Source organism: Zophobas morio, unplaced genomic scaffold (genome assembly GCF_036711695.1).
Source record: "Zophobas morio isolate AGI-343-1 ecotype UQ-CSIRO unplaced genomic scaffold, CSIRO_AGI_Zmor_V1 ptg000029l, whole genome shotgun sequence".
Lineage (NCBI taxonomy): Eukaryota > Metazoa > Arthropoda > Insecta > Coleoptera > Tenebrionidae > Zophobas > Zophobas morio.
The window spans coordinates 10312501-10340000 of record NW_026972134.1 but is presented as its reverse complement, the minus strand read 5'-3'; the positions used below and the strand labels follow the sequence as shown (position 1 = coordinate 10340000).

Below are 27500 nucleotides of genomic sequence, written 5' to 3'. Positions count from 1 at the left end.
AGAGATTGGGTCGGGGCAGTCCATTTACGAACCGCCAACTTACCCACGCAGGGAATCCCATCCAACCCAGTACATCTTAGGGGTTGTAGGGATGGGTGTGACGCCCAGGAAACCATCTGCCATGTGCTCCAGCGTTGCCCTGTGACGCACTGGCAGCGCATCGACCGGCATAACGCAGTGGTGCGCAAGGTCAGAGACCACTGCGTCAAGAAAACCTGGCCAGTCGAGGAGGAACCACAGATCAGACATCCGGACGGTACGTTGTACAAACCTGACTTGGCGATACATCTGCCAGCCAGCCGTACCGTGATCTGTGATGTGCAAATCTCCTGGGAGACGAGCCGGCCGATGGGCCAGGTATGGGATTCCAAACGCGTGGTGTATGATAACCCGAAATTTCGGGAGGCAGCTAGGCGGTATTGGCCCACGAAGACCCTAATCTTCTTGCCACTCATATTAGGAGCTAGAGGCACGTGGCCTCGCGCTAACTCCCCAACGGCGCAAGAATTACATTTTACTTCGACCTTTAAAAGGTCCTGCGTCGTGGGTGTGATTAAGGGTGGAGTGATGATTCACTCGGCATTTAATAGGGCAGTTTGGAGTCGACGGAAAAGGAAACGGGTCGTTTACTAAAAATGACTATTTTAATTGTATCTAGTCTTTTTCTATATGTACGGTCTTTTTGGTATTCGGTTAGTACGCGCGTCTGTACTGACCCCAAATAACTTTTTTCTGGATTTTCACAGTGCTTACGCCTGATCCTCTAGGAAAATCCAAAACGCATGTTTCAATAAAAAAAACTTGTTATCAGTACACCTCTCATGTCTCCTTACAATGCCAGACTAGAGTCAAGCTCAACAGGGTCTTCTTTCCCCGCTAATTTTTCCAAGCCCGTTCCCTTGGCAGTGGTTTCGCTAGATAGTGGGTAGGGACAGTGGGAATCTCGTTAATCCATTCATGCGCGTCACTAATTAGATGACGAGGCATTTGGATAGTAATAACTTTATTATGTACGAACAGGAATACAAATAAAGCGTTTCTTGTTTTTCAAATATGCTAGAATGCTATTACAGCGTAGAAAACAAGGAAAAAGATGGTATTAAATCTCTAGGTCTATATAAATGTACATTATTAACTTATAGTACCTAATAAAGAAAAACCTCAAGGAGGACTGTATATAAAATACAATTAAGATGTTAGTTTTAGTATACTACTTATAAAGTATTAATCTTTAAGATTAAAATATTATTAATTAAGATGTTAATATAAGTATGTAAGTAATATAATTAAATTAGGATATAGATTAAGATGTAGATTAAGATGTAAATTAAGTTGTAAATTAAGTTGTAAATTAAGATGTAAATTAAGATGTAAATTAGGATGTAAATTAAGATGTAAATTAGGACGTAAATTAGGATGTAAATTAGTATTAAAATTTAGATTTATCTTAGAGATTAAGTTATGGTATTAGCTCTTAAGATATTATAGATAAATATGATGATTACTAATAAGATGTAAATAAGATGTAAATTAGGTATTAGTAATATTAAGATGTAGATGTTAGGCTCTTAATTAAGATAGTTTAAGAAAGTTATAAAATACATCCTAATACGCTTCTTTGTTTCAGTGTTCGTCGCTCCGTTGGCATCCCGGCTAGATCTCACACAGGATCGTCGTCAATCAGGTAAGGTAAAAGAGAGTCATAGTTACTCCCACCGTTTACCCGCGCTTGCTTGAATTTCTTCACGTTGACATTCAGAGCACTGGGCAGAAATCACATTGCGTCAACACCCGCTGGGGCCATCGCAATGCTTTGTTTTAATTAGACAGTCGGATTCCCCCGGTCCGTGCCAGTTCTGAGCTGACCGTTGAATGGCGGCCGAAGAGGATAATCAGCTTTCCATCTGATGTAGTTAGCGTTAATATAATCAGAACCTGGCCAAGGCCAAGGCACGGGACCGGGCTCGGATCCGACGTCGCCGCCGAAACGGCAACGCTTCACCTCGCCCAGGCCCGGCACGTCAGCCGCGACCCGCTTCATCGACAAGCCCGACCCACCCCGATCCTCAGAGCCAATCCTTATCCCGAAGTTACGGATCCAATTTGCCGACTTCCCTTACCTACATTATTCTATCGACTAGAGGCTCTTCACCTTGGAGACCTGCTGCGGATATGGGTACGAACCGGCGCGACGCCTCCACGTGGCCCTCTCCCGGATTTTCAAGGTCCGAGGGGAAGATCCGGACACCGCCGCAACTGCGGTGCTCTTCGCGTTCCAAACCATATCTCCCTGCTAGAGGATTCCATGGAAGTCGAACGCTCATGCAGAAAAGAAAACTCTTCCCGGATCTCCCGACGGCGTCTCCGGGTCCTTTTGGGTTGCCCCGACGAACTCTCTTGCGAGGGCCCAAATTATAAGCGGTTCCGCTGCCGGGTTCCGGAATAGGAACCGGATTCCCTTTCGCCCAACGGGTGTGTGCACAATCCGTACGTTCACGTCACCACGGCTCTGGAGGTCGTGTTTGTGACCAACGACAAATCTACACCACATCGACATCGGCTTTCGCCTAGGGCTTAAGATCGACTGACTCGTGTGCAACGGCTGTTCACACGAAACCCTTCTCCACGTCGGTCCTCCAGGGCCTCGCTGGAGTATTTGCTACTACCACCAAGATCTGCACCGACGGCGGCTCCAAACGGCCTCACGGCCAGTCCTTCTGCGCTCACCGCCGCGACCCTCCTACTCGTCAGGGCTTCATGGCCCGTGACCAGAGGCCACCGGACCGCACATGCCGCTGACGGCCGAGTATAAGCACGACGCTTCAGCGCCATCCATTTTCAGGGCTAGTAACTTCGGCAGGTGAGTTGTTACACACTCCTTGGCGGATTCCGACTTCCATGGCCACCGTCCTGATGTCTTAAGTTACCAACGCCTTTCATGGTATCCCATAAGCGTCGATTTAGGCGCTTTAACTCGGCGTTTGGTTCATCCCACAGCGCCAGTTCTGCTTACCAAAAATGGCCCACTTGGCACTCTGATTCGAGTCTCGCGGCTTCAATAGTTCGAGCAAGCCGGAGATCTCACCCATTTAAAGTTTGAGAATAGGTTGAGGCCGTTTCGACCCCAATGCCTCTATTCATTCGCTTTACCGGATGAAACTCGTGCGCTATGAGCGCCAGCTATCCTGAGGGAAACTTCGGAGGGAACCAGCTACTAGATGGTTCGATTAGTCTTTCGCCCTATACCCAGTTCCGACGATCGATTTGCACGTCAGAATCGCTACGGACCTCCATCAGGGTTTCCCCTGACTTCGTCCTGACCAGGCATAGTTCACCATCTTTCGGGTCCCAGCGTGTACGCTCTTGGTGCGCCTCTTCTCGCGATGAGAACGAGACGCCCCGGGAGTGCGAGGCGGCAGCCGTAACGACCGCCCATCCTCCCTCGGTCCGCGCAAGGCGGACCTTCACTTTCATTGCGCCTTTAGGTTTAGTAATGTCCCAATGACTCGCGCACATGCTAGACTCCTTGGTCCGTGTTTCAAGACGGGTCCTGAAAGTACCCAAAACTATAGCGTCGCAGATCGGCGTTCTAAAAGAAGACGAGGTCTGTCCGACGACCCACAGCCAACAGCCACCCGGGGACGGGACCGGCACCAGGTCCGATCACCGTCGCGACGAGAGCGCTTGCCATAGGGCGGACGCCGAACAAGCGGCGGCCTCGCGCCATCTTTATACCGTCGAGCGAGCCGACCGGGAAACACCGCGGGTTCGTTCGGAAACGGCGAACCGTCCGAACGGGCTCCACCACGGGCCTCAGACCGGCACCCAACGGATCGCGACGTCCTACAGGGGGAGAAGTGCACGCGTTCGATCGCAGTTCGGAGGACGGAAGGCGCAGACGACGCGTACGCCGTCCGTCACACGACCGCCCAGCGCCACGATCGAGACACGCTGAATCTCCCCTTTCGACCTTTCGGGTTTCTCAGGTTTACCCCTGAACGGTTTCACGTACTATTGAACTCTCTCTTCAAAGTTCTTTTCAACTTTCCCTCACGGTACTTGTTCGCTATCGGTCTCGTGGTCATATTTAGCCTTAGATGGAGTTTACCACCCACTTAGGGCTGCACTCTCAAGCAACCCGACTCTGAGGAGAGATCCTCCCGTCACCGGCAGCGGTCACTACGGGCCTGGCACCCTCTATGGGCTGTGGCCCCGTTCAAGATGGACTTGGACGCGCCGCACGATTTCGGGATGACGGACCCTCCCTAACACCACATTTCCCGGCGTCCGGTTTCGGCCGCGGGATTCGGTGCTGGGCTCTTCCCTGTTCGCTCGCCGCTACTGAGGGAATCCTAGTTAGTTTCTTTTCCTCCGCTTAATAATATGCTTAAATTCGGCGGGTAGTCTCACCTGCTCTGAGGTCGCAAGATCGAATAGATCTGGAAATGGATCATTTTAATACGCAAACGATCATGGCACGTCGTCGACGCGGCCTTTACGGTCTTTCGTCGAACAGCGACCTGACGTCGTCGCGAGATACGTCACGGACGCCTCGGACACGACGGTCGCATCGTTCGACAAAATCAACGCCGTTATGGCCGTCAAAAGTCGATCGTTTTGTGCTTTACGTCTGCTGATCCGCCCGTCGAAGGACGACGACGAACTCCTTCGAAAAGAAAGTCCGACACGTCACCCCGACGGGCCGCTATCGCGTCTCCGGATGTCGCGTACGCCGGATCGTACTCGAAACGAACGAACGTTACGTAAGTCGTCTCGACATCGACCTCCAACGGTACGCGTCTAAAAAACATCCAACTCGCTCCGACGAACGCCACGCTTTCTCAAACGAGGCGAACCGAGCAGTCTTTGAAATTGACACGACCCTCAGCCAGAAGTGGTCCGGGAACAATTTATCCGAGGACCGCAATGTGCGTTCGAAATGTCGATGTTCATGTGTCCTGCAGTTCACAAGTTGACGCGCAATTAGCTGCGTTCTTCATCGACCCACGAGCCAAGTGATCCACCGTTCAGGGTAATCTTTTAGAATATACATTAAGACGCACGTTCTCTCCGGCTCGCCTCGCGACGGCCTGGAACGTTCTGCGTCGAAATTCTCTCGGTTTCGATTGTTTATTAAGATAAAAAAAGAAAAAAAAAGAAAAGAGAAACTTTCGAACGACGTGTCGTCTTACTAATTCCATCTTTTCCTCTCTCTCTTTTTTTTTTAGTTAGTCGCAAGACTTGATCTCCTTTTCTAAAGCAGAAGCTCAACCGCACAACGATCACTTAACCAAACAAACTAGGTGTGATTTCGTCAAACGGCGCTTCCTAGGAGCGTCTCGAACGACGTTTCGAATCGTCTCGACGAGAACGGCGGCATCGAGCCGAACCCGTCGGCCGGGCAAAAATCATTTAAAACCCACGGTAACGAAGACGAGCAAAGGCGCACGAAACGCCCCGCACGTACTTACGAAACCTGCGATCCGAATCGAACTCTTTGAGGTTCTTTAGCGGATCAAGGTGCCCGAAATGCCGTCTGCCCGATCGCACGACGAACGCGCGTAAAGGACCGGCGCCGCGAGTTCGCATCGGCATGACGCCTAATCCGACTCTGGACGATTCAATAGTTCGAGGACGTCGTGTGACGCCGTCTCTTAGACGCGTTTCCTCTTTCGCATCGATCCCCACGTGGGACGAGAGAAGAGAAGAGAACGCGCTTCGGAAACGCGCGACGGCACCGCTAAAGGCTGGACGTGCCGTCGTCTACGCCGCAGACGTCTTTAGATGTTAGATCGAGCGTGTACGTCGTCCACGGACGCGACATACTTCGCACGACAACAACAACACGATCAGACGATGGTGTGTGTGTGTCTGTGTAAAGACAGTGCGTGTGTTCGAGACACGTTAATGATCCTTCCGCAGGTTCACCTACGGAAACCTTGTTACGACTTTTACTTCCTCTAAATGATCAAGTTTGGTCATCTTCCCAGCGACATCGGCGACGCCGAAACGCCACCGCGTACCGGTCCGAAGACCTCACTAAATCATTCAATCGGTAGTAGCGACGGGCGGTGTGTACAAAGGGCAGGGACGTAATCAACGCGAGCTTATGACTCGCGCTTACTGGGAATTCCTCGTTCAATTGCAAGCCCCAATCCCTAGGACGAAGGAGGTTCAGCGGGTTACCCGGGCCGCTCGGCCAGGGAGGACACGCTGATTCCTTCAGTATCTGTTTTGCATAACATCATTAAAATCTGTAATAGACTTACACCCTAAGCATATAACATAGAGAATAAAAAAATATTAGTTCTAGTATAATACATGATATGAATTTCATAAGATGGCCACTTAATAAAAAATAACATTAAAGCTCTCTCAAAAGTTGTCAATTACAACATTACAAAAAAGATCAAAAATACAAAACAAACCCTAAATGTACAATCGTGATATTAAGAATTGCACAAAAGCTACCCTATAAACTTACAAAAATATATAAAAACTCTTCGCTATCACTTTTTTAAAAAGGTAACAGGTTCCTTGCGTTCTTTTTCTAAATTGTTCCTCGTAAGGTTAAAGGCTTCGGTTTTCTCAAAATCTACTTTTTTGTAAACGGTACTCGATGATTTTGACGGAATTGTATTACTATTATTAGATAAATTCGAAGGTCCACAATGATCCAAATCTATATATTGCATTTTTACTGGCAAATAATGATATATTTGTTCTTCTTGGTTGTTTTGCGATAACAAGCTTTCATGTGAACGACCCAGACCTTGTAAAGTTGGGCTGGGAGCAGCTCTTAATTTCGGGGTGTCATCCTCCATTTTTCTACTGCCTGTTGGACTAGGGCCACATTTTGATCCGTCGAAACTCGGTGCCATAATTGGACTCGCTTTTATTTTGCGATTGTGTGCTTCCTGCAGTGGAGTAGGAGGTTTCAACTTCCTATCTACTGATGGAGCATTTCTCGGTGACGATGGCTCAGGATTTGAAGAAGACGATAAGGAATCCGACAGTTTCCTTTTAGGTTTCAAATCCCTGTTAACAACTGGAGGTGGCATCAGCTGACTATCCGCCAAAAGTGGACTCGGTAAATTTGAATAGGCTGTCGTGGAGGAACTCTGGGAGAGAGGCGAAGCTGGTTCATCGACGATGTCGTCTCCATCGTAGCGAAAAACGTGATTCGAACTTGTGGATGGCTTAGGAGAGATATCGTACCGGAAAATCTGACCTTCGATTTTGACAGGAGCGGCATTGTTGTAGCAATGCCGTCGAAGGAGCATGTTACGGACGGTTTCTGCTTCTGGAATCTGGTGGGAACGGGGAAAATCGCACATGTCGTCGGTGATGACGCCCGGGGGCGGTTGCTTTCGGTCTTCCTCTTGGTTGTTTTCGTGTTTGTGGTTGGGACTTTCAATCTGCTGCGTGTTCAAATTTATGTAAGTGGAAGAAACCACGTAGACTGTTTTTGGGGGTCTAGGTGGAGCCAAAACCTTATTATTGCATTCTTCAATTTTGTTCTTGGTAAATTTTTGTTTAACAACAACGTTTACATCAGCCATATCGTCATCCGTAAATACACTTTCTGTATCAGTTGGTGTCTGTAACGGCGAGTTGTCTTTATTTTTTTTGTTTTTGTCATTATCTTGACATGGAGAGAGTACTCTTGGACTGTCATAAAACCTAGGATCTTGCATATCGTTGACATAATTTAAGTAATTTCGTTGCGAAATTCCGTAAGTTTGTGATGTATGGTTTTGATGTCTGGTCAAAGAGGATGTCCCTGCAAAAGATAAGTAGGACAATTGATTCCATCTACGGACTAGCTATGAGACTACTCACTCGTTCTTATGCTTCGGTCTCGTATATTGCTGCTGGCGTCCTTGCTGGAATTCCACCTCTAGACCTGGAAATACACAAGCGCGGTTGTCTGCAAATACTCAAAAAACACGGCGTATCAGTCTTCATGGAAACTCACGTGCGGCTGGACGAGTTTGACAACTTCAGGCATGTCAAGGAGTATTTGCGTTGGATGGTCTTGGACATTTGGCAATGTCGGTGGGAGTCTTCTGAGCTAGACCGAATGACGTTCGCTTTCTTTCCGCTGGTTCCTGAACTACCCAGACTGGACTTCACTTGGCGGTCAACCCAGGTGTTAACCGGCCATGGAAATTTTCGATCGCACCTTTTTCGAATAGGGAAGACGGACGAAGACATCTGCAGAATGTGCGATTTGGGCGAAAGTGACAATCCTGAACACAGACTTCTTCGTTGCCTGGCTTTTTCGACGCAGCGTGACGTTTTAAGTGCCGCGTGCGGTTTTCCTTTTTCTCTTGGTGATGTCATTTCTGTGAACCTAGAAATTTCAATACTTAATATTTTTATTGGCGATCTGGTGATATTTAACTAATATGTACTAGATGTAAAATTTTTAGTTACTTATTTATGTACTGAGTTTATTGTTAGTTCTTTTCATCTGTCATTTCATTGTTATCATAGTATGGCGCTAAAAATTATGTTGATTTTGATTTTGTGTATGTTCATTTTATTGATGACTAGTATTTGCTGACTAGTGTTTTGGTTGGTGAATCAAACGAATAAGTTTATTTTATTTTATTAGTTCATTTATTTATTCGTGCAATTATAAGTTTGTTTATGTCGTGTTATCACGTGACAACCGAGTTGCAGGATACATATGATTGTTTTTACAACCCCCAATTTGGGGTTGTGTGTTGTAGAAATTGTACTGAATAAATGTGCCCCTTGATTCCTTCAGTGTAGCGCGCGTGCGGCCCAGAACATCTAAGGGCATCACAGACCTGTTATTGCTCAATCTCGTGCGGCTAGAAGCCGTCTGTCCCTCTAAGAAGAATTGTTTGTACGCCGACAGTAAAAACCGCGCACGGCCAACGGGCGAACCCGGACCGGCGGGCCTTTGGGATGTCGAAATACGCCTATTTAGCAGACTAGAGAAATTAAGCCGCAGGCTCCACTCCTGGTGGTGCCCTTCCGTCAATTCCTTTAAGTTTCAGCTTTGCAACCATACTTCCCCCGGAACCCAAAAGCTTTGGTTTCCCGGAAGCTGCCCGCCGAGTCATCGAAAGAACATCGGCGGATCGCTAGCTGGCATCGTTTATGGTTAGAACTAGGGCGGTATCTTTTCGCCTTCGAACCTCTAACTTTCGTTCTTGATCAATGAAAGCGTTTTTGGCAAATGCTTTCGCTTCTGTCCGTCTTGCGACGATCCAAGAATTTCACCTCTAACGTCGCAATACGAATGCCCCCATCCGTTCCTATTAATCATTACCTCGGGGTTCCGAAAACCAACAAAATAGAACCGAGGTCCTATTCCATTATTCCATGCACACAGTATTCAGGCGAAGTTTTAGCCTGCTTTAAGCACTCTAATTTGTTCAAAGTAAACGTGCCGGCCCACCTCGACACTCAATGAAGAGCACCGCGGCGGGATTGAGTTCGGCCGCCCTCTCGAGCTAAGCCCACCGGCAGGACGTCCCGCGGCACGCCAGTTAACACCGCGAACGATGAACCGGCGGCGCGGGACACAGATTCGACTACGAGCTTTTTAACCGCAACAACTTTAATATACGCTATTGGAGCTGGAATTACCGTGGCTGCTGGCACCAGACTTGCCCTCCAATTGATCCTCGTTAAAGGGTTTAGAGTGTACTCATTCCGATTACGGGGCCTCGGATGAGTCCCGTATCGTTAGTTTTCGTCACTACCTCCCCGTGCCGGGAGTGGGTAATTTGTGCGCCTGCTGCCTTCCTTGGATGTGGTAGCCGTTTCTCAGGCTCCCTCTCCGGAATCGAACCCTGATTCCCCGTTACCCGTTACAACCATGGTAGGCGCAGAACCTACCATCGACAGTTGATAAGGCAGACATTTGAAAGATGCGTCGCCGGTGCGAGACCGTGCGATCAGCGTAAAGTTATTCAGAGTCACCAAGTTGTACGATGACGGAGACCGCCACCGATTGGTTTTGATCTAATAGAAGCGCCCCTTCCGTTTCCGGTCGGGGCTCTGTTTGCATGTATTAGCTCTAGAATTACCACAGTTATCCAAGTAAATGTGGGTACGATCTAAGGAACCATAACCGATTTAATGAGCCTTTCGCGGTTTCACCTTAATTCGGCTTGTACTGAGACATGCATGGCTTAATCTTTGAGACAAGCATATGACTACTGGCAGGATCAACCAGGGAACTGTGTTCTCGTTCGGATACTCCGAAACTGAAAACTACACTTTCGTCGAAAGCGCGAGTGCGTATTCGCGAAACGAACGCGTAGGAACGTAACGCCACGCTTAACTCTCTCTTTCGTTGTTTTATATATGAAAAATATCATACATAACGATACCGGTCGAAAAGTTTCGCGAGGAAACCTCCTGCGCCGGTTTAAAAGTTCAAACATTCTCCTCACTCTTCGCTAGATAGAATGCGACGGTGAGACGTGCCGAATTCTTTTCAGAATCTGCACACGTCACGAGTATATTATATATTCTCGCTCGGAATGTAGGGAGTTGACGCAAATTTTATAGCTGTTCGATGAAATTCGAACGTACGCCACCGTTTACAGCAACGTAAGGTTGATCGCATAAGGACCGCCGACGATGGAACGTCCGCCGCATCCGCGATCTCGCTGTGCTGGACCGTCTTTAGAGGCAAGCTCGAACCCAATGAAGGAACTCAAGGATTCCATGAACTTCTAGGCGCAAACGCTCCGAGAGCCAAGTCTACTTCGGGTCATTTTCGACGGTGCGATAACTACATTCTCAAAATTATCAACAAGACACACACACATACAAGGTTCGCTCTTATAATCATTAAAGACATGACCACCAAAAGTAATCGCAACGTTTCGTTCTAAAAAGGTGAACGTATCGTCGTCTCTTTTTGTCGGGTCGGTCTGAATAACATAATAATGTCGTTGTTGAACATTATTTATTACAGAGAGAAACCAATGCGACTAGCGTCTGCCATCATTTTTAGAGAATACGTAAAAACGCACAGTCTTAGAGACACCGAAGAACGGCCGGAACGTGCTGCGAAATTCATTTCGTCATAAATCCGAATTCCTTATAAAAGTATTGGATAAGACTCGCAGACAGTCCGTGGTAACGCGAGCGAGAAGATGCAGTCGTTGGTCGGTATCTCGAGAGAACACCTCACACGCCACAACATCACTCCGCTACCTATAATAGCGCGCTTGACGTCGATCGGAGCCAAACGCTGCGAAGCGGCGACAGTGGTACGCGAGCAGGGGCGCGAGACACACCTCTCCCCGTCCGAGGTGCGCGCTGTCGGTGTGATGGCTCTTCGTAAAGAGCGGTTTGAACATTTTTCCACGGATTTTCGCAAGAAAAAAAATACGGCCGCATTGTGTTACGTAATCGAGGTATACTCAGGATCACGAAGCAATGCGTACACGTCATGGATGACGTAGATCCGTTACCAACACTAAATCAAAAATACGCGCCGCAATACGTGGCAATACGGATCAAAATCGATCAATTTGGGGAAAATTATATTGGTACGATTGATAGCGAAACATATGCTAAGTTTTATCGGTTTCGCAAGTGTCATTGGTGTCAGTTTAAGTTGTGTTATTGTTTGATTTTTCGCGTTTTTCTATTTTTCTGCTCGTGTAATCGTATCAGTTCTTTTCAGAACTAAAACAGTTCTTCTCAGAACTCCAACTTAACTGTCGTGTACCGTGGTACGTGTCGCTTGCTTGAACGTAAACATTCCATCATGCCGAAGCCCTTGCACAAAGATGCAAAGCAAATGGTCGCTAATTTAGTGGACTATTTTGCTAAAGAACGCGATAACGGGGGACCTCTTTTACCACTAACAGCTGTTCAAGACGTAAGTAGGTGTATTTTAGGTATTATAGTTACAAATGCAGTTACATTGTGCAGAGGGTTGCTGCTGCTCTCGGTGTATGTGTGAGAACAGTGAACTCCGTGGTACAGCAAATAAAAATCGGAGAAGGTGTACATTCTCCCAAGAAAAAGAGACCCCGAAAAAAGCCGGTGTGTGATATTAGCACTTCGGAGCAGTGTGCTATTCGAGAATGTTTATATGGAATGGTCGAAAAAAGTATGAATTTGATGCGCACGCCTTATAGATACTAACGATTATTTTACAGAAATACATGTTACACGATCGTCATTACTTGACTGCTTGAAGGAGAAACATATATTTGAGGGTTCTGTGAGCTCATTGGGAAGAATTTTACATTCTATTGGGTTTCGTTATTCTCCAACAAATGTACGGAAGCGTCTTATGGAATTACAACATGTTGTTCATGCAAGAACCAAATTCTTACGTGAATACGTGCACAATCAGCAGAATCCAAATCCTTTGCAATGTGTCTATCTTGATGAAACATGGATATTTGAAAATGGTTCGGTAGTTAGGTCATGGCAAGATGATAGTGTCAAAAGTATCAGGACGTTCAAAATAGAAGGGAAAAGGTAATAATGTGTCAGTTTCATGTTAGTTATTTATTCGTCTCATTATATTTTAGGTATATTGTATTACATGCAGGTACAAGCAATGGATTTATTGATGAAGCAGCGCTGGTATTTTCTTCTAATACCAAAAATCCAGACTATCATGGCGAAATGAATCAACAGAATTTTCTCAAGTGGTTTGAAAATCAATTGCTTATGAAGCTCGAGGAACCATCACTGATTATTATGGACAATGCTAGCTACCACAGTACCCTTGCAAACAAATGTCCCAATGGTTCATGGAAAAAAGCAGAAATTCGTGAATGGCTTGAACGACATGACATAAGTTCAGATCCACAGCTGTTAAAAACGGAACTTCTTCATTTGGTTGCACAGTAATGCATATACTATTCTCTATAGTTTCATTTAAAATGTTCTGTTTTTCAGAAACAAACCTCCAAAAACGTATGTTGCCGATGAATTGGCCCACCAGTATGGCCATAGAGTATTGCGATTGCCGCCATATCATTGTGTGTTTAACCCTATAGAAAATATTTGGGGAATTGCTAAAAATTATTATTCCAAACACATTGGGCGTGAGGGTTATGGTCACAAAAATGCAGTGGAAATGTGGAAAGAAGCGTTAGCACATGTCACGCCCACAATGTGGAAAAATACTGTTGACCATACAAATAAAATAATACAGCAGTGGTGGGAACGGGAATTATTATTTGACCGTGAAGAGATTGCGCCGCTCATAATCGACATTAACGAAGATTCAGATTATAGTTTTAGTGATTATGACAGTGAAGATGATAATACTGCAGAGGGCATTCAGCCACTGTAATATATAGGTTATTTTCCATTACCATCCTAATTGATTGTACTAACGGCATATTCTGCTGATGTCTTTTATAATCACACTATCACTTCACTGGCCAAATATACAGATCACTGGTCAGACGAAGACGTTGTGCAACATGCATACTTATTATTATTTATACTTCACTTATGTATCTATTCCATGTCAATAAAGTAACTTACTCTGTAGATGTGAATAATGTGTGAAATAATGAACGTTTTTAAAGCTGGTCATTCACGTTCCAACGCCACAGTAGGATTGTACTGGATACAACTGCTGTACTATTCTGCTGAAAAGCAGCAGTACACACACGTTACGACCTTGCAGTTAAAAATTTGCGAACGTGGTGGCAACATGTCCGAAGAAAGTGGACTTTTATACCTGCTTTCACGGTTTGTATAACGTACACTGTCCACACAAGATCACATTTCCATCAAATACAACACGATTGTACTGCTGCAGACAGACTTGTTTACCAACCGTCCACATCCAACCGATTTGCTTGATCGCATACAGACGTTCAAAAACATTTCAATTTCGTCATATCCAACACAACTGCGGCGTTGGAACGTGAGTGGCGGGCTTCAGTGACTAGGAACACGTGAAAGGGGTTACAGTCATGATCTTTCCTGTGCCTGTGTTTGTAATTTACAGTACCTATGCAGCGTACTGCATGCCCTTGTGTGCTCAAACACTGCACATGTAGCTTATTTCTTAACTGTTGCTTCACACTAACGTTCTTCTCATGCTATAATCATAAATAGAACAAACCAAAACAATAACAAGCCGACATGTTTGTTGACAGTTCAAACCGATTCATTTGTGTGATAAACGTGGTAGACGCATGACGTCATTTTGAGTCCATGACGTGTACGCATTGCTTCGTGATCCTGAGTATAAGTCAGAATTTTTATTATAGCGATTTAGTCAATTTTAAAATACGTACCCGGTACGGGACGCCGTACTTCATTAATTTCGAACGCCGTACTACATAAATTTCAAACGCCGTACTTTATAAACAACCAACGCCGTATTTCATAAACGACGAACGCCGTACATGTACTTTTAAAAATATTTCCAAGTCCGGAGAAACGCCTTACTTTATAAAAGACGAACGCCGTACATGTACTTTTTAAAAATTTCAAGTACGGAAGAACGCCTTACTTTATAAAAGACGATCGACGTATATATAAAATGTTGTAAAACGAGATTTACTATATGTGTCGAAATAATTTTCGAGAAGTTTTTTTAATAAAAACGAGGGAGAATTGAAATAGCTGTAGCTGATTTTTGAAAACGAATTGTGCCATTCATTTTTTTTTTGATGCTTCAAACTGAATTTAATAGATTTTACAAAAAATCTTATTTGCGTTTCGGGCGTGAACGACAATTTAGGCCCGTAATGCGAAATAATTATTTTTTTATTAAGTGTGCGAAATCGTGATTTTTTTAATCGAGTAAAAAACTAGATTCGAGAAAAATCAGCATTCGACAAGTTTCTTTATTATAAGCGAGTAACGAATGAACACCATAAATTTCTATTTTTTCAAAAAATCCTATGGACAGCTCCTTTATTATATTACAGTGCCGGTACATGCATTCTCACGCTTCACCGGCACTGACTTCACCCCACCTTAGGATCCTCACTCTTTAACTCCTTCACCCTCTTCCTCAGTTTCATTCCCCTTCACCCACTCCCATTCTTCTCTTCTCAAACACTCTCCTTGCAAACTCCATCAGTCCGTCATATATCTCTTTCGACCTCAACAATCTCTCTAACCGTCTCTCTCCTTCGTCCATCCATTCCGACCATACACAACTCCCTCTCTCCTCATTATACAGGGTGTCTCAGAAATAAGTACATTAATTTTAATCGGTTATAGAGCTCACTGAACTCAACAACTTTTTTTAGTAGTGTTTTGTCAAAAACTTTTTAATTATGAAGTTAAAAATTGTTAAAGTTATATCCCAATTAAGGTTACCCGCCCATGGATCCTTAGTCACCCATGGACACTAATAATTATTATAATTAATAATGTATGGTCAAAAAACAGTTACTAGGATACGTATTTTCCTAATCGTGTCATTGTGACAAACATTTAGAGAGAAATTGAAAATCCTGCTCCCTAATGGCGTACGGAATTTCATCGGCCCAAATGTGGGTATTGAACACCTTCCCTCGTGTAACCGACCTCATCAGTTGATGGAATAAGAGATACAAAATTTGCTTGTTCGTTTATTTTTCTATTAACCCACTTACAAAAGTTTTGCCTACGTGGTAAGTCTGTTAGTTTCAATAACTGAACTTTCTGGTCCTGAAAGGGGTACATTTATTCTCTGAGTATCCTCCAAATACTACTTACTCTCCGATACATCACAGTAGACAGTGATGCGTGCTAATGCCCGTTCGAGCTTCGACACTCTTCAAAACAGCCTCTTCAATATTAGCAATTCTATTACTACGTAACTTACCCCGATCCTGAGGTGCAGGTTTATAAGATCCGTACTCTCGAAAATGCTGCAACGTTCTTAAAACTGCGCACATTTGGCAGACGACGATTTGGGAGGTTTTCTGAAAAAAATTCGTTGGGCGCGAGTGCCGTTTCCCCGAGCTTCACCGTACGTTAAAACGATATCGGTGCATTCCAGATTTGAAAACAAAGCTATTTCAACACATTTCGTCTATAAATTAGAAATCTGTGCCAAACAAACTTTAAAGAGACAACGTTTAATAAAAACATTGACATAAAAATGATTGTCAGTGTCAAAACGGTTGCTAGGGTACCTTCTTCATTGTTGTAGTGTTGTTATTATTTGAGTTATTATTTAAGGTGAACATAGACGGCTCGTGAATATATGGGTGGGAAAATTCGAAATTCGACTTGAGTTTTCGAAAAAATGCTAGATAAAAAAGTTGTTCCGTTTCACGAGTTCTGTTACTGGTTAAAATTAATGTACTTATTTCTGAGACACCCTGTATAACCTACACTCAAACAAAATATGACGGACACTCTCTACACATCCACACCTACATTTGTCCGTTTCACTCAAACCTCTCTTATACAAGAACTCATTCATACTACCGTGACCAGTCAGCAGAAACAACCCAAACATTCCCGGCTGAAACCATTCATTCTCCCTAACAAACCTAACATTCGGAACAAACTCATACGTAACCCTGCCCTTCTCACTCAAGTCCCATCTTCTCTGCCAGACCTCCCATACTTTCGCCTCCAAAACATCCATTCTCCCTAAGTCTTCATCCACGCTCGCCCCTGTCTGCAACCACTCCAACTCTCCTGAATTCATTCCTCTCTTTTCCCTAAACATCACACCTCTCCTGACAAATTCTAAATCCCACGGCAACTCACCCATTAACACTTGCATCGCATCCGTGCTCACAGTTCTACATAACACCATACTCGCATACACCGCACACCTCTGACATCTATTCACCAATTCTCTCGCATACCCATACCGCAACACATCATACCACACTGCCACACCGAACGAAGCACACGCCACAACCAATCCCTTATAAATCACCCTTATCGCACCTCTCTTCAAACCCCACTCCTTCCTCAACACCCTCTTCAACTTCCCCATTATGTCAATCACCCTACCACTCAAACTCTCGACATGCGGTCTAAAATTCATGCGTTCACTCACCCTTATTCCCAAATACTTCACCTCCTTCACATACTTCACACTCTCTCCCATAACCCTTACATTCGCCGGCCTACTATCAGGCAAAAACCCTTTCATCAACATCATTACCGTTTTCTCCTTAGACAACTCCACACCCACACCATTTCCCCATGCAGCCACCATCTCCATCAGTTCCGTTCCCTCACTCTCAATTTCTCTCCTGCTGTCCGCCTCAATCAAACACAACAAGTCATCCGCATACGCTACACACTTTATACTTTTCCTTACAATCTCATTCAACAATCCATTCATCATCAAATTCCATACCGCTGGCCCACAGATTGATCCCTGTGGGCATCCTTTACTCACCTTCCTTTCAATCTCGTCAGACTCTCCTACCACACACACTCTCCTATCCTTGAAATAGCTCACCCAACACTTAATCTCCTTGCACCCAACTTCCACCAACTTACTCAACACCTCACTCCAGCTCAGATTATCGAATGCACCTTTAAAATCCACAAACACTCCCATAACATACTTCTTTCTCGACTCCTCCACAACCTGTCTCACTCTCATCCATGCATCCTGTATCCCCACTCCTTTCACAAATCCAAACTGGGCACTCGACAAACCTAGGGACATAAGAACCCTTTTAGTTCGAATTTAACGTGCCATTCCCACCCATGAGATTTTATGACACGGCCCCATTTGGCGAGGGATCGGGATACGGGATACTGACTAAGCAGGTCAGTACCCGAGTTGATACGCAACTCACACACTTTCGCAGCACGCCCGACGTGCCACTGACCAGCATACGGCCAACCACCACCACTACGAGTCCAACGCCAATGGCCGGCCGGGGGTAGAACCCCCGTGGGCAACCGGCCCCCGTAGTACCGATTTTTCGCGACTAGCCTCCGTAGAGTTAGCCCGGATCACCGGTCGAATCCCCGCCTTTGAATCGGCTACTCATTTATGCACTTACATGCAAGGCACTGAGTTTTGCCAGCTCGGGTACGCGGGATCGCCAACCCCGAAGGGATTACTGGAATCGCCCGTGGGCTTTGACCAGCAGTGCCCCCACCTGCGTTTAGAAGTCCGCACCTGTGAAATAATGTGGTAGGTTAGGTTTTAGGTTAGGAAAGGTATAGTTAGTTTAGAATAGGTATTAGGCTAGTTTTTTTTTCCCTATTACTAATATGTTGTTTCTGTTTCAGATGAACGTCGCCAGCCAGGTCGGTCATCGGGTCCCCGGACGTCTTTCATAAGAGGTAAGATAACTGTAACTAATTTATTAAATGTAAATAGCTGTGTAAATGTAATAGCTGAGTGTTATTTTTGTTTCAGATCCAGAGATCCAGATGGCAGCAGCACAGCTCCCTTCTGGTAAGTTTTTGAGGTAGCTATCATTACTTATATTAATTTGTTTATTGTTACAGATACGGAGTTCCGGTGTCACAATCCCGGTGTCAGCCATTCATTATGTAAGTATATTAAGATAGTCCTTTTTTAACATATCTAACCTACCATTTCTCTTGTTACAGATGTGAGTCTTCAAGCCACGGTTGTGCAGATCGCACCATCCCGGCGCCTCCACCAATTATCTGTTTAGAAGACACAAGTGCTGGGAAAATAAAATACTTAAGATTACAGTTGTTAGATGCTAGCTAAGCTAGATAAAAGAGTGTTAGTTATTATGTTAAAATACTTAAGACTAGTTTAAAATAAATGTGTATAGATAAAATAAATTAAAACTTAGAAACTAGGGTGTATAAATAAAATGTAAAATACTTAAGACTAGTTTAAAATAAAATATGTATGGATAAAATGATTAAAACTTAAAAGCTAGGGTGTATAAATAAAATGTATTGTCAAGAATTGTCATCAATATATGTATTAAGCGTATTCTGTTTTTCATTAACCTGTCAGGTCATAGTAATAATAATAGTAGTGCATAGGCTTCCATAACTATGGGATCTCCTGTCCCAGAGCCCTATAGGGGTAGCGCCAGTAAGTCAACAGATATTGAGGGCAGATATTAAAAGATGGGCGAAAGTTAAGAGGTAGGTAAATGAGATATTTAGATGTTATATTAAGATGGGCGAAAGTTTAGAAGGTAGGTACAATGAGATATTTAGATGTTATATTAAGATAATTGTATAAATATGGAGAGATTTAAATTAAGATTATAATTCAAATTGAGTTTTTCAATAAGATGTGATGAGTATTGGTAACTGAAAGCGGAAGTGATGTATTAAGAATTAAGAGATAATAATATGGAGAGGTTAAATAGGAGTAATAATGCAATTAAACATTAATATCTGGTATGGTAGTAATAAGAACTGAATGTAATTGTAAGGGATGAATTAGGGTTTGAAGATTAGAAAATAAGGATATGTAATTAAGATAGTTATATCATTAGACATATTGAATTAAGGTAATGTGGTATAAGAATACAAAATGATAATAATGTGGAATAATTAATATGGAGTAAATGAGTTAATGTGGAGTAAATGAGTTAATATGTTGTAAATTAAGATTTAATATGGTTGAGAATAATAGGATATAATAATAAGATAGAATAATACGAATTTGCAGGATGATAGATAATAAGGAGTTTATGACCAATACAGTTAAATAGGGAGTTAATTAAGATGATATGAGGATTTGTATATATTAATAAGATGAAATAAAGATATTAAGATTAGGCATTATCGATTCCCCTCATTTTCCTTAGTTCAAAGGCTTCGGCACAATAGGTTTTAAATTTCATGTAAGGAGTACAATTATTTAGGAGGTTTATTAGTGGCTCCGTTGGGTCCCATGTCCTGAGTTCGTCGTATAGTGGGCACTCATTTAGTATATGTTGCCAATTCTCGTTAAGAGCACCATAGTCACACTCCGGGGTATCATTTATGTTTCTATCATACAGATAGGCGTTCATGGAGCCATGGCCAGTGAGAATAAAAAGTTCTTCCATTGTCGGAGCATAGTGCATCAAGGTTTTGATTTTCCTCGGGTCAGGAACAAATCGATATGTCACCCTGCCTTTCGTGGTATTTCGCCAGTCATCAGCCCAAACCTGGTGGAGTTTTTCAAAGATCTTGGTCTTCTTTTGATTAGTAGTGAGTCCCTCCAGTTCGTCAACGCCTATATACCCGTTATCCGGTAAGTCCCTGTAGTTTCTGACTTCGTAGAATATGCCTCTGCCTATAGCCTGCAGGTGCCATGGGAGTTCCCCCAAAAGCACCTGCATAGCCTCCGTAGAGACTGTCCGACAGAAAGGGAGAATGGCATAGGTAACAATTCTTTGGCACCGCTCTACCGCCCTTCGTATGTACCCCTTCTCAATTTCCCTAAACCAGACCTCGGCTCCATACAGTGCGACTGCTGAGAATAGGCCACTCCACCACGTCCTGATATTCCTCAGTGAAGGTCCCCATTTTTTACGTAGTACCCTCTTAAATTGTCCAGTTAACTTATCTAGTCGCAGTCTTACGTCCTGGAAGTGGGGTAGGAAATTGAGTCTCTCCGCCACAGTTATTCCCAGATACTTGGTTCGCTTCTGGTACGGCAGGTTCCTAGGGCCATTTCTAACCCATGGCGGTCGCGTGTTGGATAGAATGCCCTTCAATAGCATGCAAACACTCTTTGCCTCAGAGACTGTCAGGTTTACTCCTCCGGCCCAATCACGCACTACGTCCATCCATTGAGTGCCCTTACGCTCTAGCCAAGCTCTACTATCGGCTTCCACTAGTATCAAAAGGTCATCAGCGTAAGCCACACAAAATGCTCCCTGATTTTTAAGCTGACGTAACAGAGGATCAATCATTAGGTTCCAGATGAACGGGCCGCATATGGACCCTTGCGGACATCCACGGCTAACTCCTCTCGTAATCTTCTGGGTATGCCCCTCGAGCGTGACCTTTCGATCCCTAAAGTATGACTTCCAGAGCCCCAAGTCCCTGGCACCGATCTCAACCAACCTCCTAAGGATGGCGTCCCAGGAGATATTATCAAAGGCACCAGTAAAATCAACGAACAGGCCTAAAACATACTTCGAGGTGCTCTGTCTGACATATTCCACAACCTTCAGCCACGCATCCACAGTGGACTTTCCTGTCGTAAAACCGAATTGGATCGGGGATATTTGGGAATTAGCATCGGCACAGTCCTCTCTAAGTCGTCTTACCATTATTTTCTCTAAGATTTTTCCCCACGCTGAAAGTAAACATATAGGTCGGTAAGACTTAGCAAGTTCTTTGGGCTTGTCGGTGGCTTTTAGGAGCGTTATCACTTTCGCCGCTTTCCAGCTGGTAGGAAACACACCGTCGTCTAAACAACGACGCATCAAAGACATCAGGAAGTCCGGAGCAGCTCTGAAGAATTCTTTAACGACGGAACCCGTAATACCATCAAGACCTGGGGCTTCACGACTTCTTATTTCCCTCACCACGCTTCCCAGGATTTCGAGCGACAGTTCGACAGTTTGCAAGGGCACGTTCTGAACGATAGGGTAGTGTATATCATCCGGGCGGTACTCACCGAAGAATGATTCCAACAATGCCTCCGCCGATTCCATCCACGACCCGCATATTCTGTCCCCAGATTTGATGGCCGCAATGTCAGTGGCAGCTTTATGTCCTCTGCATGTCTTGTACACTCCTCCCCAGGGATCTTTACCAACTTGCGTCGTCTCGTGTACAAACTGCTTCCAATTATCAAACTTCGCCTTCCTCAGACACTCCTTGTATCGTCTAATAGCGGACCTCCACCTACTTCTGACTTCTGCTACTTCGTCGTCATTCGTAGCACTCGTGTTTCCATTCCTACCACTTCTCTTCATTATCATTTGATATTGGCGCCTGAGATGTCTAACTTGGCTGCGTTGTGTGGACAAGCTGGGAGTCCACCATCGTACAGGGTTCTTACGTTTTTGTTTTGTCCGGGACATTTCGCATGCCGCTTCCACCCAACCTTCAATACACTGACGCATCTCCTCCAGGGACAGTCGCTGGAAAGTTTCAGGTCCCATGCTGTTCGCACTGCCCAGAATACTCGCCCTGAACGCTATTTTGGAATCCTCGGTACGTAGATAATTTGTACACACCCTATCGCCCTCCCGCGCTCTGCCGTCAAAATTTATTACCCTCAGGTCAATTACCATGGGGTTATGGTCGCTGATCCCGAGTTCCGGACGCACGTTCCATTCCCAAGCAAAAGTCCGCTCCAGAGATACATTTGCGAGAGTAACATCTATGTCACTGGAACCGACTGGTCCAGCAAACGTGAAAAATTCGCTGTCCTCGTTCAAGACCAGCAGTCCGCTTTCAACAATGTAATCTGCCAAGATGTCACCCCTGATATCCCTGTCTCTTGCTGCTTCCATGTTCTTACTATGCCATACCATCGAAGTAGCATTGGCGTCTAGACCTAATAAGAGAGGAACCGAGGAGGATCCCTGTACCACCCTACGAACTAGTTCTATGTCTTGGGCAATGTCTCCTCCATACTGGCAATATAAGCTAACCACAAGGATCTTATGGTCACCTAGGGTAACATGTGCAGCCGCCATACAGTCATTCGACCATTCATTTCTCAGTACAACATCACCCACACCTTTACGTACCGCAACAGCAGCCTTAGGCCGCTCTCCCGAACAGTAAACGTCTAACCCGCTACCTAAGCCGCACACCTGCCCATGGACCACATAGGGTTCCTGAAGCAGATAAATATCGATCATGTCCTCGTTGAACCTGCCCTCAATATCCGCTACAACGCTCTGTGACCTCTGACAGTTGTATTGCATTACCCTCAGTTGCATATCTCGTCTGAGTACTTAACCTTTCTCCTCTCTATCTCGAGGCGCTTTCTATAAAAGGGGCATTCCACATCAGTGGCAGCATGGGGTTCATTATCACGGTTGCCATACCGAGCACAATTGGGACATTTTTTGACATTACTGGTACAATCGCTCAAGAGATGATTCCCCGCACATTTAGGGCACTTGATTACATTCTGTTCCGCGCAATATTTCTGGACGTGGCCGTACTGCGCACATCTGTGGCACACAGCCACACGCAACCTTTCCTCGGCAAATATAGATAAAAGGTCCAGAATGATTTTTCCATTATTTGCCTCTATAGCTTTTAGGAACAGCGGCCTCACCTGTATTAAGATATTTTGTTTGTTTCTGTTCCTGCAATCTCTGCGCGATAAAATCTTAGTCCCAGCTCTCCAACCCTCAATTCCAATGGTGTTCGTTAGGAACGGATTTTGTTTGTGAATTTCGTCTATCAGTTCTGGGTCGGTATAGCCTTTTTCCACGCCACTCAACTGCAGCACCGGCTCGATGTTTTTAACCTCACGGTACTCTATGCGGTTGTCTCTCTTAAGCAGTTCCCCAATTTTGCGTCTCTGACCGTCGTTGTACGATTCGATAAGAACTCCGCCTCTTTTAAGTGGAATTATCGCCCTAGTAGGTCCCCCGATGCTGTCAATACTTAAATTTTCTTTGAGGACGGACTTGATAGCCCGCCTCTGAGGTGATCCATTCTCAGCAGCCATACCCTCCATCTCGTCTCCTTTTTGTAGGGTGACGATGGACGCATATCTAGTTCTAGACTTGGGCGCATTGTCTTTTTGCGTGTCGTTCCGTCCTTGCTTACCATCATTGAACCTTAACGAATTCAGCTCCTCGATCATTTTCCTATTTTGTTCTTTCAACTCTTTATTCTTCTCATTTTGTTGTTCTTTATTTTGTCTTAACAGGTTTTCATATTCTATGTCCTTTCTTCCTATTTCTGTCCTTAATCTTTGAATTTCTTCTTGTTTGATCTGAACTTTTGTCTTCTCTTGCACTAAATCCGTTAAGGTTCTTTGCTGTTTAGTAAGGATCGCTACCAGCTCTTCGTATATGTCGCTCATTCCATGGAGGACTTTGGCCTGCTCAGTCTTTCCAAAGCTAATCTTACCTCTGGCGGATTCCGTTTCTCGGGTGACAGCTTCACGGACTCCTCTTATGATCTTGTTAATCTTTTCCAGATTCCCAGACATATCAAGACCTCTACCTTCCTCGAAAACGTCATCTACTATCTCGATGCTTTCCAAGACTGCACGTTTAGCATGTCCTCTCAGCACGTATTCTTCTTCAGCTTTTCCCTTGCCCATACTAACATCTCCCTTTTGTTTTTCAGGAGGCGTTCTTACTAGGGAGTTTCGAGGGCGATGACTAATGTTATAGTCATCTTCGTCACTCGATTGAGACATGGCGGTCGAGTGTATAAGAATGCAAGGTGTAAAGTTCTCTCAGTTCGAGGTGAGCGAAATTATTCTTAATGACAAAATGGACCAGGTGTAACACAAGGCCACACCCAAACCATAAACAAGTTAAAAAGAGACAATACAAGGATAGTTAAAAATGTCGTATAAATAAAATAATTGTAAAAATAAAATACGTAGTTAAAAATTAAAAGTGAAACGAGACCAATGACAGATTAAAATTAATGTAAATATAAAACCTAACCTAACTATAATCTAATATACTTAACCTAATATCACAACTTTTGGTTGCAGGTTCCTGGGGGCTGTGCCGGGTGGGGGAACAGCCGCAATGTCTATGTTCAACCCACCAAGGGGGCTCACAACGGGGCCCCTCGTAGCAGCGCTAACGTCACTACCAGCACACAGCACTTGTCACCAAACACATGGCGCGGGACAAGCCCCAAATAGGTAAGGTTATAAATTTCCTTACGTTTATAGCCCCACGATATAATACAACACTTTGTTTCAGAGCACCAAGAAACACGTCCGCACTCTTCGACAAACGAACCAAAAGTGAAACCTAGGGACACTCCCTCCTTTATTATATATATTACAGTGCCGGTACATGTATTTTCATACTTCACCGGCACTGACTTCACCCCACCTTAGGATCCTCACTCTATCATCTCCCTCACCCTCTTCCTCAATTTCATTCACCTTCACCCACTCCTATTCTTCTCTTCTCAAACACTCTCCTTGCAAATTCCATCAGTCCGTCATACATCTCTTTCGACCCCAACAATCTCTCTAACCGTCTCTCTCCTTCATCCATCCATTCCGACCACACACAACTCCCTCTCTCCTCACCATACAGTCTACACTCAAACAGAATATGACGGACACTCTCCACACATCCACACCTACACTTGTCCGTTTCACTCAATCCTCTCTTATACAAGAACTCATTCATACTACCGTGTCCGGTCAGCAGAAACAACCCAAACATTCCCGGCTGAAACCATTCATTCTCCCTAACAAACCTAACATTCGGAACAAAATCATACGTCACCCTACCCTTTTCACTCAACTCCCATCTTCTCTGCCAAACCTCCCAAACTTTCGCCTCCAACACCTCCATTCTCCCTAAGTCTTCATCCACGCTCGTCCCTGTCTGCAACCACTCCAAATCTCCTGAATTCATTCCTCTCTTTTCCCTAAACATCACACCTCTCCTGACAAATTCTAAATCCCACGGCAACTCACGGTATGACCAGACGCGCAATCTTCCACTCCTCCGGCACCCATCCTTCTCTCAAACACGCATTAAACAATTCCATCACATACTCCGGTACCACCTTCCACACAACATCCACCATCTCAGGCGTTATTCCATCCATTCCCGCTGATTTCCTCTTTCTCATGCACCCCACACTCCTTTCAATCTCACCAAAACTTACTCTCTCCACAGTGCTTTCCTCCCTTTCATACAACCCATAATTCACCGGGACGTCAACCGGGAAAAATTCGTCTAACAACACCTCAACCGTTTCTCCCCAAGTTACTGTTTTTCTATCCCCATCCCATACTCCTACCAGCCCTTCGCTCCTCTCTCTCCTGCAAAGCTTATACACCGCTCCCCATGGATCTGCATTGCCAACAGACCCAACAAAACTCCTCCACCACGACACCTTCGCCTCCTTCAAAGCCTTCTTATAACCTTTAAGCAAGCCCTGGTACTCTGAAATGTAAAACCTATTCCCTTCCAAACTTCCCAACTCCTTACGTGACGATTGCCATCTTTTGCGTGCCTTTGCAACGCGACTTTTTAACTGTTTCAGTTCCTCAGTCCACCAGGCTGCTTTCTTCCCTTTAGCTTTGACAAACCTCCTCGTCGCTTTGTCCATGGCAATGCAGATCCAGCGATTCAAACTACCCAGTTGTTCCCTACCCGTTAATCTCCGAAAATTTCCTATACCTACCACATCAGCTTCCTTTTCCAACTCCGACTTGAACCTTTCCCAATTGACGTCCCCCATTTGCCAACCTTTTCTCTTCCTCTTTCCTCCTTTTACACTTCCACTCACACTTCTCACATCAATCATCACACTGTTGTGATCACTCACACCCCAATCACACTTAACCTCCCATGCTACACACTCAAAACTGTCCAACCATCCAACATTCACCACCGTAACATCTATATCCGACTCCCCCATCGGTCCACTGAAGGTGAACAGGTCAGGCGGCCTGTTCAACACTTCCAAATCCAGATCCCCAATTAACTCCTCCAGTTCCCGTCCTCTTTCCTCACTCCTACGACCTGCCCTCACAAATTTGCTGTGCCATAAGTGGGAGACGGCATTAGCATCCATTCCTATCAGCAACGCTCTTCCCTCACTAGCATTCACCACTTTCCTCATCCACTCCAAATACGGACCCATCTCATCACCATGCTTACAATATACAGACGCCACACACATGCTACCCATCTCACAACTTAAATTCACACACACTCCTAAATTCTCACCTTCCACACTCGTTTGCACAGCATCTACACCTCTCCCATCTATTAACACCGCAGCCATCCCATCAACATCTGACATATATACTTTCATATCACCAGGCACTCCCACAACACAACCTTCTCTCAAAAACGGCTCTTGCAACAACGCCACCCTCACACCATTCTCCCTCATGCATACCACCATGTCACACTTCACGCTATAGCTCCCCTGACAGTTTAACTGCAGGATCCTAAGGCCCATAAATTACCTTCGTCACCCACCCCAACCGCTGTGCAAAAACCGGGCACGCAGTCGAAAACACAGAGTGCTCGGACTGTTTCCCCGCTAACTTACAATTTCTACACCGCTCGCCAGCCGCCTTACAATCCTTCCCCAAATGTCCCTGCTCCCCACATTTCCTGCATACCTTTCCCTTAACATTACAGTCAAATGCTCCATGCCCATACCCATAGCAATTAAAGCACCTCAGAACATCCACCCAATCTTTACACTTAAATGAATACCACCCCGCATATACCCTACCCTGTTCCAAAAAACCCTCCCTTAACTTACCCGTCACCTCCACCAACACATTCTCCACTTTCCTACTCACCCTGCCTTCCTCTGCCCTTCCAGTCCTCTTTCCAACAATCCTAATGCTCCCCTCGTACTGCTCCTCGGTCATCTTTCCCACAAAATTCTTCTTATATATCCCCTCAAGCAACTCCTGATTTCCCATCTCTACA

At 44.9% G+C, this 27500-nt stretch overlaps 1 protein-coding gene, 1 non-coding gene and 1 pseudogene across 2 annotated transcripts; all 3 read right to left on the bottom strand.

Annotated features, from left to right (window-relative positions):
- LOC135137782 (large subunit ribosomal RNA) overlaps nt 1–4424 on the bottom strand; it is a 7355-nt pseudogene extending 2931 nt beyond the window's left edge.
- Nucleotides 4425–4878: 454 nt separating this feature from the next.
- Nucleotides 4879–5035, bottom strand: LOC135137781 (5.8S ribosomal RNA). The gene has a single exon (XR_010281942.1). It is a non-coding gene; the product is annotated as a 5.8S ribosomal RNA (ribosomal RNA).
- Nucleotides 5036–6237: 1202 nt separating this feature from the next.
- Nucleotides 6238–7739, bottom strand: LOC135137499 (protein daughter of sevenless-like). Its single transcript, XM_064067180.1, has one exon. The coding sequence runs from the start codon at nt 7695–7697 to the stop codon at nt 6510–6512; it is 1188 nt and encodes a 395-aa protein (XP_063923250.1). The 5' UTR covers nt 7698–7739; the 3' UTR covers nt 6238–6509.
- Nucleotides 7740–27500: the final 19761 nt, after the last annotated feature.

Excerpts from the sequence above, each read along its gene's own strand:
- LOC135137499 (XM_064067180.1), bottom strand. The coding sequence starts at position 7,697 with ATGCAAGATCCTAGGTTTTATGACAGTCCAAGAGTACTCTCTCCATGT.